At 36.3% G+C, this 14,671-nt stretch overlaps 1 protein-coding gene across 7 annotated transcripts in view; it reads right to left on the bottom strand.

The window, feature by feature from the left end:
- Positions 1 to 14,671, bottom strand: part of ANKS1B (ankyrin repeat and sterile alpha motif domain containing 1B) — a 1,164,007-nt gene that overhangs the window by 849,164 nt on the left and 300,172 nt on the right. For all 7 annotated transcript variants that reach the window (XM_040234922.1, XM_040234916.1, XM_040234918.1 and 4 more), the window contains exon 9: positions 5,950 to 6,093. In XM_040234922.1, coding sequence (XP_040090856.1) covers positions 5,950 to 6,093 — 144 coding nt within the window. The remainder of the gene's footprint in view (positions 1 to 5,949; positions 6,094 to 14,671) is intronic.

Here is a 14,671-nt window from a genome sequence, read left to right as displayed (position 1 = left end):
AACAGAGTCGGACATGACTGAGCGACTTAGCAGCAGCAGCAGTATGATTATGCTGGGGAAGAATGAATTTAACATGCATCCCACTACACTGCCTTCAAAAGTTCATATACTTCTGCAATTACAAAGCCTTCAAATCCTGATACAAGGAGCAATTGTAACAACAGGCATCACCACTAGTGTTGTGGATGTGACTGTAACCGTGTCTGCAGACTCAGAAGAGAAATAACAGCCCAGCAGAAGCAACCTTCAGAGATTCAGGAGGAAGCCCAGTCAGCATGGTCATTATAGTTAATTTCAACATGTCTTATGATTGTTGTTAGCAAGGACTGCAAGTCCTCGTGTTCTCAGAGGGTACTTCCAGCCCATCAGTAAGAGCTGTTGGCCTCTCCCCACGGGGAAGCATGAGTATGGGGATTGCAGGAGTGGAGACTACTGGTAAGCCTGTTCCAAAAACAGTTAAAGGCTTAGTATCCAGACTCCTCATCTCAACCTTACAGAGTGAAGGCTACATGAGTAAGCAGGGTGGTGAACAGAGGGTCTCCACCCATCAGGATTAACTCTTTAGGCAAGAGCCTCAAAGCCCTTAAAGCTGCACACGGTGCAGAGGTGGTTCATCTGAGACTGTGGAGGAAAGCAATAAATCATCCACCACAATACAACTCCATACATATTCTCTGCTCAAATAACATATGCTCTGCTAACAAGATAGTGTAGTAGTGAAACTAAATAGGAATTTATAATCAGGCTCTGAACTATCTGTAGCCTTCCCTTCACTTGATATTTGTGATTAAATGAACAGGTGACAGAATAAAATGCTAAAGATTACTCTCAAAAATTTCGATCTATCTATGATCTACATTTATTAGCCAAAGAAATTTCTAAAACTTACAAAATAAATAACAAAGGACAGAAGCAACTGATAGGAGGCAGAACAACATAAATGAGGCCTAGAAAGCAACATAACACCTAACTATGACCTTCAGTAGGTTACCTGTTTCTTTTAGATAGTTACATGTAAAATATCTGGCATCACTGTAGGCATTGTGTAAACAGTGTGTGTGCGTATTCAGTTGTGTCCGACTCTTTGCAACCCTCTGGACTATAGCCTGCCAGGCTCCTCTCTCCATGGGATTTCCCAGGCAAGAATCCTGGAGTTGGTTGCCATGTCCTACTCCAGGGAATATTCCAAACCCAGGGATAGAACCCGCATTGCCTGTGTTTCCTGAACAGGCAGACTCCTTATCCACTGAGTCACCTGGGAAGCCTGAGAGAGAGACAAGGATTGTAAATAACAGGCAGAGGCAGAAGTGAAATGCCATGGAAGCCAGGGAACTGGGGTGAGAGTATACCTAACTCCAGAGGAGAAGGTTTAGACAAAAAAGCAGATGAGTCTTTAGGTGAGTCTTGAAAGAATAGAAATTCATTAGAGAAAAAACAAGATGCACATAAGTCATTCCAACATCTGCAAAAGCAACAAAGCTTAGCAAGATGCCTACAGCACAAAAAGCCCAAGGTATATGGGATTACAGTTCTTATTAAACAGCACTGTTCTTTATTTGTTCAGATTGTATTTATTGCATTCACTGAACTCAAGTAGCAAAATTCTTCTCTGTTCTTATCTCATCTTCATTCAAAAGTTTCCCTTCCCCCACACTTTCATGACTTCAGTTTCCTATAGCCAGACAATACCTGATCTCACTGTAGCTTTTTGTGAGCATATCAGTCAATCAAATATTTCAGATTTGGATATGCCATTTGAGCAAACACCAGATACAGTTTTATATTTTATTCCCAGCACCTTTATTGGATTGTCTCCTGTTTAGACGGTTCCCAAGTACTCCTGCGACAACACAAATGGGAGAGCTATAAAGTATAATTCCCATGTTCATTCTTGGGCCTTATCTAATAGTTGATTATCTGCTCTAGAGGATCTTTCCTCAATGCCACCTTTGTTCTTGCTCACTTCTGAATTCTACTTCCTCCCTTCTCACTTCCATTTTCAAAATAGTAGGGATTATTATTGCCAAGAATGTTGAAAAAAAAATTTGAGTTTAATTATACTTTCCAGAAAGGGCTTCATATTCCCAGTCCCTTCATTCTTGATTTCTTTTCTAATTCTTTGCCCAGCTTAAATTTTATTTAACTGCTTTGAAATTATACTAAAGTGCCCAATATATTATATATATTTTCATTTTAATCCTGTTATTCAGAATTACCAATTCTCAGAAATTTGAAAGGAATTGCTTCTTATAAAAACTTCAACAATCTAGTCACAGTAAGAGAAGAAAATACCTTCTAAAAACCAGAAAAAAGATGAGACTTGAATATAGGATCAATTCAAAATATAGACAAAAACTAGAAATTAAATGATTTTGGAAATTAAGATCCAGCAATGTTCTAATTTTGCAAGTACAAAATCTAAGAATCTGAAAGTGATAATAATATAGTTTTAAAGCCCAGAATCAGAGTGTAAAGTTAAACTGGCTCCCAATTAAGTTTGTATTTCCATAATCCTCATGTTTCTGAAGTTTAGCACTCTACTTTGAATACAAGATATTCAATACCTCTTTGCTAGATCCAGCTAAGAAGAATAAATTATATTTATTCCAATCCAGCAAATCTGAATATAAAGGAATCTGCTAAGCACTATACTAATTCCACTGATTGCAAAGGCTCCTGTGCCAAACTGTAAGGTAGTGACTTTTCATGCACAGTGACTATATGCACAGTGCTTATGGCTTAATGATTTTAATGGCCTCCAAAATAATTTAAATCTGAAAAAACTGGCTTCTAAGTAAAGTTTCCTTAAAATTTCATCAATAACAGAATCATATGTCCAGAAAATCCTGAGTTCAAAGTTGTTGCAAGTTATAGGAAAAACTTATATTTGATATGATGCTTTTAGCATCATATCAAATGTTTTAAGCTATACTAGTGGAGAAAGCAATGGCACCCCACTCCAGTCGTCTTGCCTGGAAAATCCCAAGGATGGAGGAGCCTAGTAGGCTGCAGTCCATGGGGTCGCTAAGAGTCAGACACGACTGAGTGACTTCATTTTCAATTTTCACTTTCATGTATTGGAGAAGGAAATGGCAACCCACTCCAGTGTTCTTGCCTGGAGAATCCCAGGGACGGGGGAGCCTGGTGGGCTGCAGTCTCTGGGGTCGCACAGAGTCGGACATGACTGAAGCGACTTAGCAGCAGCAGCAGTGTGACAACCATTGCACATTAATTTTATTGTGAAATATAATAAGTATGTTTATAGTTTGCATCATCACATTAAAAATGTTGTTATAATCATATATGTATATATATGTGCTAAGTCACTTTAGTCATGTCTGAATCTTTGTGACCCTATTAGACTCTAGCCCTCCAGGCTCCTTTGTCTATGGGATTCTCCAGGCAAGAATATTGGAGTGGGTTGCCATGTCTTCCTTGAGGGCATCTTCCCCACCCAGGAATCTCTTATGTCTCCTGCATTGGCAGGGAGTTTTGGTGCTAGTGGTAAAGAAACCTCCTGCCAGTGCAGGAGATGTAAGAGATGCTGGTCGATCCCTGGGTCAGGAAGGTTCCCTGGAGGAGGGGATGGCAACCCACTCTAATATTCTTGCCTGTAGTATCCCATGGACAGAGGAGACTGGAGGGCTACAGGCCATAGTGTCATGAAGAGTCAGACATGACTGAAGTGACTAAGCATACACACACACACACACACACACACACACACACACACACACACACACATGTTAAAGGGGAATCCATTACCAATTGAGAACATTAGTAAAAGAAGACTAGAAGAGAAATTTGGTAAAAAGAATTCTGTTTGATTTGTTAAATTAAATACATTTTTTTAAAAAGGTACTGCACCTCAAGTAAGTTTATAGATTTAAAGCAGTAACAATTAAAAGCCCAATAAGAATACTTTTTAAACCTGACAGAGTATAAAATATAAATTAAAAAGCAGACAATCATGTCACCTAACAGTTTTAATACAATGATATTTCTCCTGCAATATATGTGCAAAAATATCAAAGTGGATCATTGTTTCTAAAAATAGAAAAATTAAAATAAGACATTCAGAAAAAAACCTAAGCCAAGCATGATGGCATATAATGAAAGGAATGAGAGCTACTGTCAAATGTAAGGTCATAGAAAAACTAGATATCAACAAGTTAAAAACAAATATAAAGCCATATTTGAAATTTTTTAAAAGAAATTCTAGATGAAATGAATTTTTTAAAAAGACCATAAAGTTTAGTGAATTTGATGGTTAAAAAACTACATAACATATGCCCATACAATATTAAAAGAAAGAAAAGCTTCAGATTGGGAAACATTTTAGGGTAAATATAGCTATTAAAATAGTAATCTCAATATTTATTCAAGTGATACAAGCCTACACCAAAAAATGCCAAAGAAAAATATTTAAAATTATGAACAAAAGCAAGTTACTACACAGCCTACTCCCAAACCTAGTAGAACAAAATAAGTTAAAATTTAAAAAATAAATGTAAATGTTAATAAGATGATGGAGAACCCAGATACAGTCATATATTATGATAGCTTAGAGTTCTGCTATTTTATAAGAATTCTACTTTTGAAAATAAAAATACAAAGATATTAATTTTATGAGCCAAAAAATAGGTAAAAGCGTTCAATTATTGGTAAACTGTTAAGCAGATAAGAGTATATTAATAAAATCAAAACCTATGTTTCTTAACTTCCTTTCTTCTATACCCTTGACTAACATACACAAAACACACCCTTTTAAATACATAAAAGCATTTTTAAATTTATTTTTAATTGAAGGATAATTTTTTTACAGGATTGCATTGGTTTCTATCAAACATCAACAAGTGAAGAAATGAAACCCTATAGAAAATTATTTAATTCAAATACTATGTAATTCTGACAATATTCCAGGAACAATGTTGGCATTAAATCATAGACACTGAGCAATACATAGTGTACCTTTATGGATCTCACAGGCTGGTAAATATTGAAAATAATTCTGTAAGGTTAGTATAAATTGTCTTAAAGTTTTATAAATAGTTTATATTAAGATAAAGAGATTCTTTAAGTGCAACAAATCAATATTGGAATTTGGGTGGCTGTGATTAAATTATGACATAGATGTAAAAACATGTAATGGTTTCTTGAACACAATTGCTTCATATTTGTTGCAAAACAGAAAACAATATTTTTGAGATATACTGAATTCTTTCTTAGCCTAGATTATTTTTCCACTTGTATTTTGTGTAGTTACATAAATACACCTTTGCCATTACACTATTTTTCATATTAGTGCTTTTTCTTCAAATTTCCTAATTCTGTTTGGCTTGTTTTATTTATTTCTGAAGCTCTTCTAAGGGCTTGTGAATCATAATGCACAAGAAAAATTTGAGGGTGATACGATAGATTTAAAAGTGACTTAATGAGTAGTGAAATGATTTCAAAATTATAATCAATGTTTTAGTGTTATATTCTCATTTTGGGATTGTAGTGCATAATTGTCAGTGGCACACATTATTCTACAATATTCCATGTGCTAAGGAAAAAAAATCACTATGATTTTGGAGAGCTCTTACATGATTTCTTTTAAATCATTTTACTGTTATTTAAATATGAATTTTGATTTAATTTCAAAATAGCTTTCTTTAAAATGAAATATTTCAAACTCATCAATACTAAAACCTCTTATACAACTCAATTTTTCTAGAGCTAGCATCATGACCAAAATAAAATTATAATTATGTAGAGTGTGTGTTGACTTATGCATACATGTACAGCTAGTTATATAAGCATTTTACTGACCCTCAATTGAAGAAAAATTTCAAAGTATAAAATAAAATACTAATTGGATTTTCAGTGGGTAATAAAAAAGATTTACTTAAAAACCTAGGCAACCATTTTTATGTTTTATTGTATCTTAAGAAAGTAAACCATTACCTGTGCAAGAATGGGGAAGCCAAGATTCCTACATCCGTTACAAGGAGTTAATGCTTCCCAGAGTCCTGAGGGCCCACAAGTGTTTTCGTCATCATCATCTTCTTCCACTTCTCCTGGTGACAAATTTATTGTAGATGAAGTTCTCTGAAATTAAATTTATATCATACCAATATATTATATCAATGTCAGTTAAATATCTTAACATCAATTAAATTACATAAATTTCTCATGGTGTATGTTAGCAAGAAGAAATTAGCTTAATTCTGGCCATAGTTATGTGACTGTGCTATGGAAATCAGCCAAAAAATATGTATAATTTAATTCTAAGTTGAGTGTGAAAGAAAACAAAGTGAAAAAACTGGGTGACAAAGATTAGTAAATTGCAAAGTTCATGTTGAAGAACAGGACATGAAAACGACTCAATAGAACATAAAAACAGCAACAAACATTTTGATTTCTAATGCAATCAGAGGAACAAAATGAAAATATTGAAATAGGAATTGATAAAAAGTCTATTTTTTTCCACAATGTCATCAAAAAGTAGACTCATTTTTGGGAAAAAAAGAAATTCATAAAATTTCATATTATATGCATAAGAGGGGTATATGCTAAGTCGCTTCAGTCATGTTCAACTCTTTGCAACCCCTGGACTGTAGCCCGCCAGGCTCCTCTGTCCATGGGATTCTCCAGACAAGAATACTGGAGTCAGGAGCTTTGCCCTTCTCCAAAGGATCTTCCACACCCAGGGATTGAACCCCTGTCTTTTATGTCTCCTGGGAAGCCCTTGAAAGAGGGGTGACACTTTTAAAGTTAATAATAGGACTTCCATGCTAAACAAACATATTTAGTTTTGCTACTTTTCAAATCTCACTTAAATGATAGCACAACTTTTGCAAAAATGATCTAAACCATAAGGACAAGGACAACAGGGGGGAAGTTAACAGATGAGCAATATCTAGAAAACATTTAGACAATGATAAACAGATGATTTATCAATTTCATATAGAAAACCTGAGGAAACGGAAAGCAAATTGTCTGCAAAGAGGAAGAATAAAAAGCAGATCTATTCATGATTCAACTCCTCTAAAGGACTTATGAATGAGAGACTGACTACCTGTGAAGTAACAATGCAAGAAATTTTGTAGGTGCTGGTGGAGCTAAAACAGAATAGAAACTCTATATTAGAAATTAGACCCCAGATTCATCACCCAGCCAAGAAAATAAACCTTCACCATGTGACAAGAAATTGGAGATTTACCTTCTGGTGAGGTTGAAGCAAAGGGATTATGAATTCTAAGAAACCAGGCACAATGAACTGAGGGATGCCTCTTTAAAAACAGTGAAATTAAGTGAATATCTATGTAGTAAATAAAGATGCTCCACCTGCCCCAGTGCCTTCTTCCCACATTTGTCTTAGAGAGCATGGCAGCTAAATTCATATCTCCCAGGTAGCAGATGAGCGTATACTCTGGACCGCTCAAGAAAAACAATCTGTAAGTACTTAGGAAAATGGTAGAGGGGTCCATGCCTTAATGCCTACTGTGAAACCCCTCCCCAACAAACTCCATCCACATAAACAGTTCCTAATTTTTCAGTTAAACATGAACAAGAGTATGATAGCCATATATTGGAAGCTTTTAACAGGTCAAACTAAATATACAGATAAAAATTATAAACAGTATCCTTAGAGAGAGAGAATACATAAAATCCAATAGAACAGTTGGAAAATAAGTCTGAGCAAATTCCCCAGAGGACAGAACAGAAGAAGTTAAAAGTTAAGAAAATTAAGGGATCAAACTAAGAGTTCCAAGTAGAGGTAATAAGAAATTGTCAAAGTAACAATGCAAGAAATTTTGCCAGAACAAAAGAAAAATTCCACCTTAAAAGAACCTGAATCGCCAGTCTATGTTCGATACAGGATACAGGAAGCTTGGGGCTGGTGCACGGGGATGATATGGGGTGGGAGGTGGGAGGGGGATTCAGGATTGGGAACTCATGTACCCCCGTGGTGGATTCATGTCAATGTATGGCAAAACCAATACAGTATTGTAAAGCAAAATAAAGTAAAAATAAAAATTTAAAAAAAAAGAACCTGCTGAATATTCAGCAGATAGTATTTTTTAAAAAAATAGCAAAGACAATAAGTTTGTCTAGAAATATTCAGAGTGTAGTGTTCAGTATAACATTGATAGATCATGATTACTGAAGTTAGTAAAGATAGTTTACATGCTGAATTGTAAATAGCACCCATCTCCCCCTAAAAGTTGTTGCTTTATAAAACAGCATATAAGACTTCACAATACAACTGGTTTTTGCATTCACCTCTTACATTTCCCTTTATCAATTTTCAATAACTGAGAAATTAAGAACTTCAATAGTCCTTCAGTGAGTTACTGTCTGTAAGATATAATACAACGCTACAGTGCTTTTATAATTATAATACAATAACACAGTGCTACAATCTACTGAGCCCTCTATTATTCATTATTTTAATTCACACAAGACTTTTAGGAAAATACTAAACTAAGCCACAAGAAGTCAAGTAAAACCCAAGGTCATGGAGATGGTAAGTGACAGAAAAAGAATCCTAATCCAGACTGCCTAACTCTAGGGCATCCAATCCATATGTTTGATCAATGCTATCTATAAAAATGACTAGAATGATCAAATGGGCATCTCTTTCACCAACTCATGATCAATTATTGGTTTGACCATCAAGGTTGACACATATGGCAGTATAAATCATATGCTTGGCTAACAATTATCAACATTTTATAATCAGTTTTCTTCTGTCTCTTTCTCCTCCCCAAAGAAAAACTGCTTATGTCTGTTCCCAGCTCATAATTCTTCAAATACTTCCCATTGTAGAGCTAATAATATCCATATTCCTTAATATGGCTTCAAGGTTTTATGGTCAAACTATTTTTCAGCCCCTTTCTTACTCCCTTTTATTCACCCAAGGCTATAACCAAATGGAATTATTTATCCTTTCCTAATTTGTGTGTGCTTTTGTTCATGCCCTCCACCTTACTTCTCCATATAACTATTGTACTAGTTAACAGTTTAGACTCTAAAATTAGTCCTGGATTCAAGTTCTAACTCTCTTACTTTTTAGCCTACTAATTAGTGTGATTTTCAGATTATAGGACCACTGGCAGCCTCACTTACTTTATACAGTGGGAAAATAATACAGTAAATTTTTCCTGAAAAATAAGGTAATGAATATATGGTACCTGACACACAGACAGGTTTCAATAAGTATTAACCACTGTTTTTAGCTATTGTTCTCCTATAATACTATTGATTCCTCAAGATACAGTTCAGATTTCAACTCTTACATAAAATTTTCCAGATTTACCACAAACAGGAAGGATTTTGCTCTCTTCTGAAAGTCTTCAGTTCTTTCGGTCAGTTTGTGTATTCTGTTATTTCACATAGACTTTGAAATGACAAATGGTACAGTGGCAAAGAGCAAAAGTTTTAAAGTCAAACAGATATATATTTAATATATACAAATAGATATATATTCCTGGCTCTGCCACTTGCAAGCTGTGTTACTGAGCAAATCACATAATCTGACTAATCCTCAGTTTCTTTATCTGCAAAGTAGGCATAATAATCATTCCCACTTGAAGGGGTTATATGAGGATAAAATGAGTTGCTTGACAGTGACAGGTAGATGAAAAATAATCAATGCTGCCGCAGTGCTGTCACTCAGTCATGTCTGACTCTCTGAGACCCTATGGACTGCAGCCTGCCAGTCTTCTCTGTCCAGGAGATTTTCCCAGCAAGAATACTGGAGGGGGGTGCCATTTCCTGCTCCAGGGGATCCTCCAGACCCAGGGATCAGAGGCGCGTCTTCCGTGTCTCCTGCATTGCAGGCAGACTCTTTACCACTGAGCTACCTACTGTGGAAGCCCATAAAAAATAATCAATAAATGTTATTTTTATTATATTCTTTAGCCTGAAAGAGTTATATACACACAAACACAGACACATACAAATTATTTATCTTAGTTAATTGTAAGTTATCTGAAAGCAAATATGCCTTATTCACATTTGCATCTCTATGTGTTTTTGCATAATGTAATTTAATAATTATTTATTAAATAATCATTAAAGGAATGAGTTTTAAACTAACATTTCACTTGACTACCTAGAAAATTTTACTACTAATAAGAGGTATATATAATTGCATCACAAGTCTCATTATTGTTATTTTAGTTTTATTTTATATTAACATTTGCCAATAGCATTAGCAAAAGTAGCAACATTTATTTTATAAATTTTGTGGTTTAGTACTGCCCCCTAAAGACAGTTTGGAAGTTAGCTGTTAGAAGTTAGCTGCCCCCTAAAGACAGTTTAGAAGTTAGCTGTGTACAGTTCAATATTACTCAATTTGCAAGGTCATCCTACAATTTAGGACAGATTATAATACAAATCCTCTGACTCTAGATCCTATAATCTTTCTAAGAACTACTAATTAGAAGGAAGTTTCTAATTTCCAGAACTTTTTAAAGAGACAAAAGATATTCAAAATATTCAGAATATCCACAAAGGAATTTCTGTGTTATGTTATACTTTATCATGGATGGCCTTTAAATTTTTTTTAAGTCCAAAATTCTGTAAGTCTACAATGTTATGTGGCAACCTGGATGAGAGGTGAGTTTGGGGGAGAAAAGATATGTATGTATGGCTGAGTCCCTGTGCTGTTCACCTGAAACTATTACATTATTAATCAGCTATGAAAGTGAAAGTGAAGTCGCTCAGTCGTGTCCGACTCTTTGCGACCCCATGGACTGTAGCCTACCAGGCTTCTCTGTCCATGGGATTTTCCAGGCAAGAACACTGGAGTGGGATACCATTTCCTTCTCCAGGGGATCTTCCCGACCCAGGGATCGAACCCGGGTCTCCCGCATTGGAGGCAGGCACTTTAACCTCTGAGCCACCAGGGAAGCCCATTAATCAGCTATACTCCAATACAAAATAAAAAAGTTAAAAGTTAAAAAAAAATTGTAAGTCTAAGCAATTAAAGTGTATACTGTTCAGGAAAAGGATCAAGGATCAGATATGATTCCCATACAGACTCTTTAATCCTCATTAGTCAATCCTTGAATGCATGTCTTTAGAAACATGCTGGCAGTGGGAGAAGAGAAAAATCCAAGGATGTCCAGTGTTAGTCCCACAGGCTCCTCTGTCCATGGAATTCTCCAAGCAAGAAAACTGGAGTGGGTAGCCATTCCCTTCTCCAGGGGATCTTCCTGACCCAGGGATCAAACCCAGGTATCGAACTCCAGCATTGTAGGCAGATTCTTTATCATCTGAGCCACCAAGAAAGCTCCAAGGACATCTACATCATGTCCAAAAATCCCTGGAAGAAAAGCAGAAACTGATGCTTCTCGACAGAGCCAGGATATAGGAGAACGACCTGTGAGTGGGGAAATGGGATGATGGAATGAGACAAAGCTACTTCTCATCCTATCAGAAATGCAAACATCAAATTAAAAAGTAGGAAAACAGTCTAAAAGAACTGTCAATGCAAAGGGACCCGGCAAATGGGCAGACTCCAGGGAGAAGGCAACCATCAGAAATGGAGGGCAAAACAAAGAAAGATCATTAGGGACAGGAGTCAGCAATCTGGTCTGCAAATCAGCAAAGTCTTTTTGTGTTTGTTTTTCAAAACTGAAAATGATTCATTAACTTTTAATGAAACTTAAAGTAACACATGCTTATTGTAAAACAAATCATTCAAAATAAAAAGTTATAAAGGTGAAAGTGAAGCTTTTCTGACATTAATTACCATTACAAACATTCAGTGCATGTCCATCTAGATTTGAACTCTTGTCCAGTGCTTTTTCAGAATTGATAAATATACAATTGTATGCCAAAGAGTACCTTTATTGGGTGGCTCAGATGGTTAAGAATCTGCCTGTAATTCAGAAGAACTGGGTTCAATCCCTGGGTAAGGAAGATTCCCTGGAAAAGGGAATGGCAATCCACTCCAGTATTCTTGCCTAGAGAATCCATGGACAGAGGAGTCTGACAAGCTACAGTCCATGGGAGCGCAAAGAGTTGGACACAACTGAGCGACTAATGCAACAACAGCACATATTTCCAAAGTCTCTAAAGTATTCTCCACACCATGACAAGAGAAAAAAAATTTGTGTGCGAGACAGCAGAAGAGACACAGATGTGTAGAGCAGATTTTTGGACTCTGAGGGAGAGGGAGAGGGTGGGATGATTTGGGAGAATGGCATTGAAACATGTATACTATCATGTAAGAAACGAATCGCCAATCTATGTTTGATGCAGGATGCAGGATGCTTGGGGCTGGTGCACGGGGATGATCTGGAGAGATAAGTGGGGTGGGAGGTGGGAGGGAGGTTCATGTTTGGGAGCTCATGTACACCCGTGGCGGATTCATGTCAGTGTATGCCAAAACCAATACAGAATTGTAAAGTAAAATAAAGTAAAAAAAAAAAAAAATAAGAAGAAGAAGAAGAAGAAATACCCAGTCTAGTCATATTTGTAAAAACATAGAGTAGAATGAGAGGCTTCCCGGGTGGCTCAGACAGTAAAGAATCTTCCTGCAATGGGGGAAACCTAGATTCAATCCCTCGGTTGGTAAGATCCCCAGAAGAAGGGAATGGATACCCACTTCAGGATTCTTGACTGAAGAATTCCATCTGATTTTCTCTCCTAGTTGCTTGTAGAAATCCATTCAATAATGTTTGCTACACCACTGCTCTTTTGTGATGGAACAAAATTTTTCATAGGAAATGGAAGAGTTGTTTGTGCAGAGCTCAGGAGAAGATAGTATTGTGGTGTTTTCTTTGGGGTCAATGGTCAATAACATGTCAGAAGAAAGTGCCAATGTGATTGCATCAGCCTTTGCCCAGATTCCACAAAAGGTACACACAGTAACTTAATAGTGGACAACTATTTAATATCTGTTAAACTATAAAAGATCTGATTTTAGACATTTTCTACCAGAAAGGTGAAATATTATGATAGTTACCACTTATCTCAGATATATAAATAAACCAAATATAAATGACAGGCTAGTTATAGCATTACACGGAGTGTCTTTGATCCATAATAATTTTATATTAACATTGTAATAAAAAAAGAATGATATTTGAAGAAATGTAGTGTGAAATTTGGAATTATAATGGTAACATGGGCAGGAAAATAAATCACCATATTCTGCAAAAAAAAAAAAATTGAAAATGTTACCCTCTTCATTTAAAACTTTTAATAGTTTTTCATTGTTCTTTGGACAAAATTCAAAATTCTTAACATGATTTCAGAGGCTGCGTATGATTTGCCATTACCTGCATTACCTAGTTTTGTCCCATTTCCGTCATTCTTCCTTCCCTTTGCTCATAACATTTAAACACACTATGCTCTTTCTTTTGAATATATCAAACTTTCTCTTATATAGAACTTTATCTAAGTACATACAGTTTTCTCTTACACAGGCTATTAGTTGTCTCCACTATAATAAAACACCTAGACCTCTTTTTCTACAGTAATAGAATCCTAATTTTCACTTGGGCACATGTCTTCTTTGGGGCTTTCCAAATGGCACTAGTGGTAATGAACCCAACTGTCAATGCCGGGGACAGAAGAGATGTGGGTTGGATCCCTGGATCAGGAAGATCCCCTGGAGGAGGGCATGGGAACCCACTCCAGTATTCTTGCCTGGAGAATCCCATGGACAGAGGAGCCTGGCAGGCTACAGTCCATAGGCTCACAGTCAGACAGGACTGAAGCAACTTAGCATGCAAGTATGTCTGCTTTGAATACAAACCATTTTTCCAATCTCTGTCACAGCTAAATGTGGCCATGTTATTAAGGTATAACCCTGGGGTATAAGAAATGTTCTTAAAGAGGCATGTCCTTCCTTCTTCCCTTTGCTCTTTCTGCTGATTGGAGTGCTAATGATTAGAGCTAGAGCAGTCATCCTGGACCATGAAGGATCCTTGGAAATAGAGGATATACATAGTGGAACAACAAATAGAATAATCCTGGATTCCTCGTACTGATGAGGACAGTCCATCCTTGGACAGTCCAGCCCTAAGTTATGTAAGTGGAGTGAAATAAACGTCTCCATTTTAAGCCACTGCTATTTGGATTTTCTGTTACTTGCTATTGTACTAAAACCTAATAAATTCATGGAGCAATCTCTTCTCTTGTCTTCATCATGATTAATCTTCTTTGTGCTCTAGGTGTGAACTTAATTCAATCCCTCTGATAGTCCTTTTGGTACCCCCAAATTAGTTTCCTTTCTTATATACTGTCACAGCACCCTGATATTTTTATAGTAATTATCACAAATAAAATTTGAAAAGCTAATTAGATGACTTTGGTTCACTAACTCCTTTCCTGGGACTTCCCAGGCAGTCCAGTGGCTAAGACTCCATACTCCCAATGCAGGGGGCCCAGGTTTGTTCCCTGGTCAGGGAAGTAGATTCCACATGCTGCAATTAAGAGTTTGCATGCTGCAACTAAAGATCCCGTATGCCATATGGAACACTGAAGATCCCACATGCTCCAAGATCGGGCACAGCCAAATAAATAAGGAATGGTTAAGAAATAACTCCTTTCCCTACTGGATTACAAACTGCATAGCTGCAGAGGTGTCTGTTGGTTTAGATACCACAAAATCAGTGCATATGTGTTGATTAAATAAATGATGAGTGAGTGAGTGAATGTCAGC

The sequence above is a fragment of the Oryx dammah genome, unplaced genomic scaffold, assembly GCF_014754425.2.
Source record: "Oryx dammah isolate SB20612 unplaced genomic scaffold, SCBI_Odam_1.1 HiC_scaffold_29, whole genome shotgun sequence".
Lineage (NCBI taxonomy): Eukaryota > Metazoa > Chordata > Mammalia > Artiodactyla > Bovidae > Oryx > Oryx dammah.
Note: the sequence above shows the minus strand (reverse complement) of the source record. Positions and strands in the feature narration are given on the sequence as shown.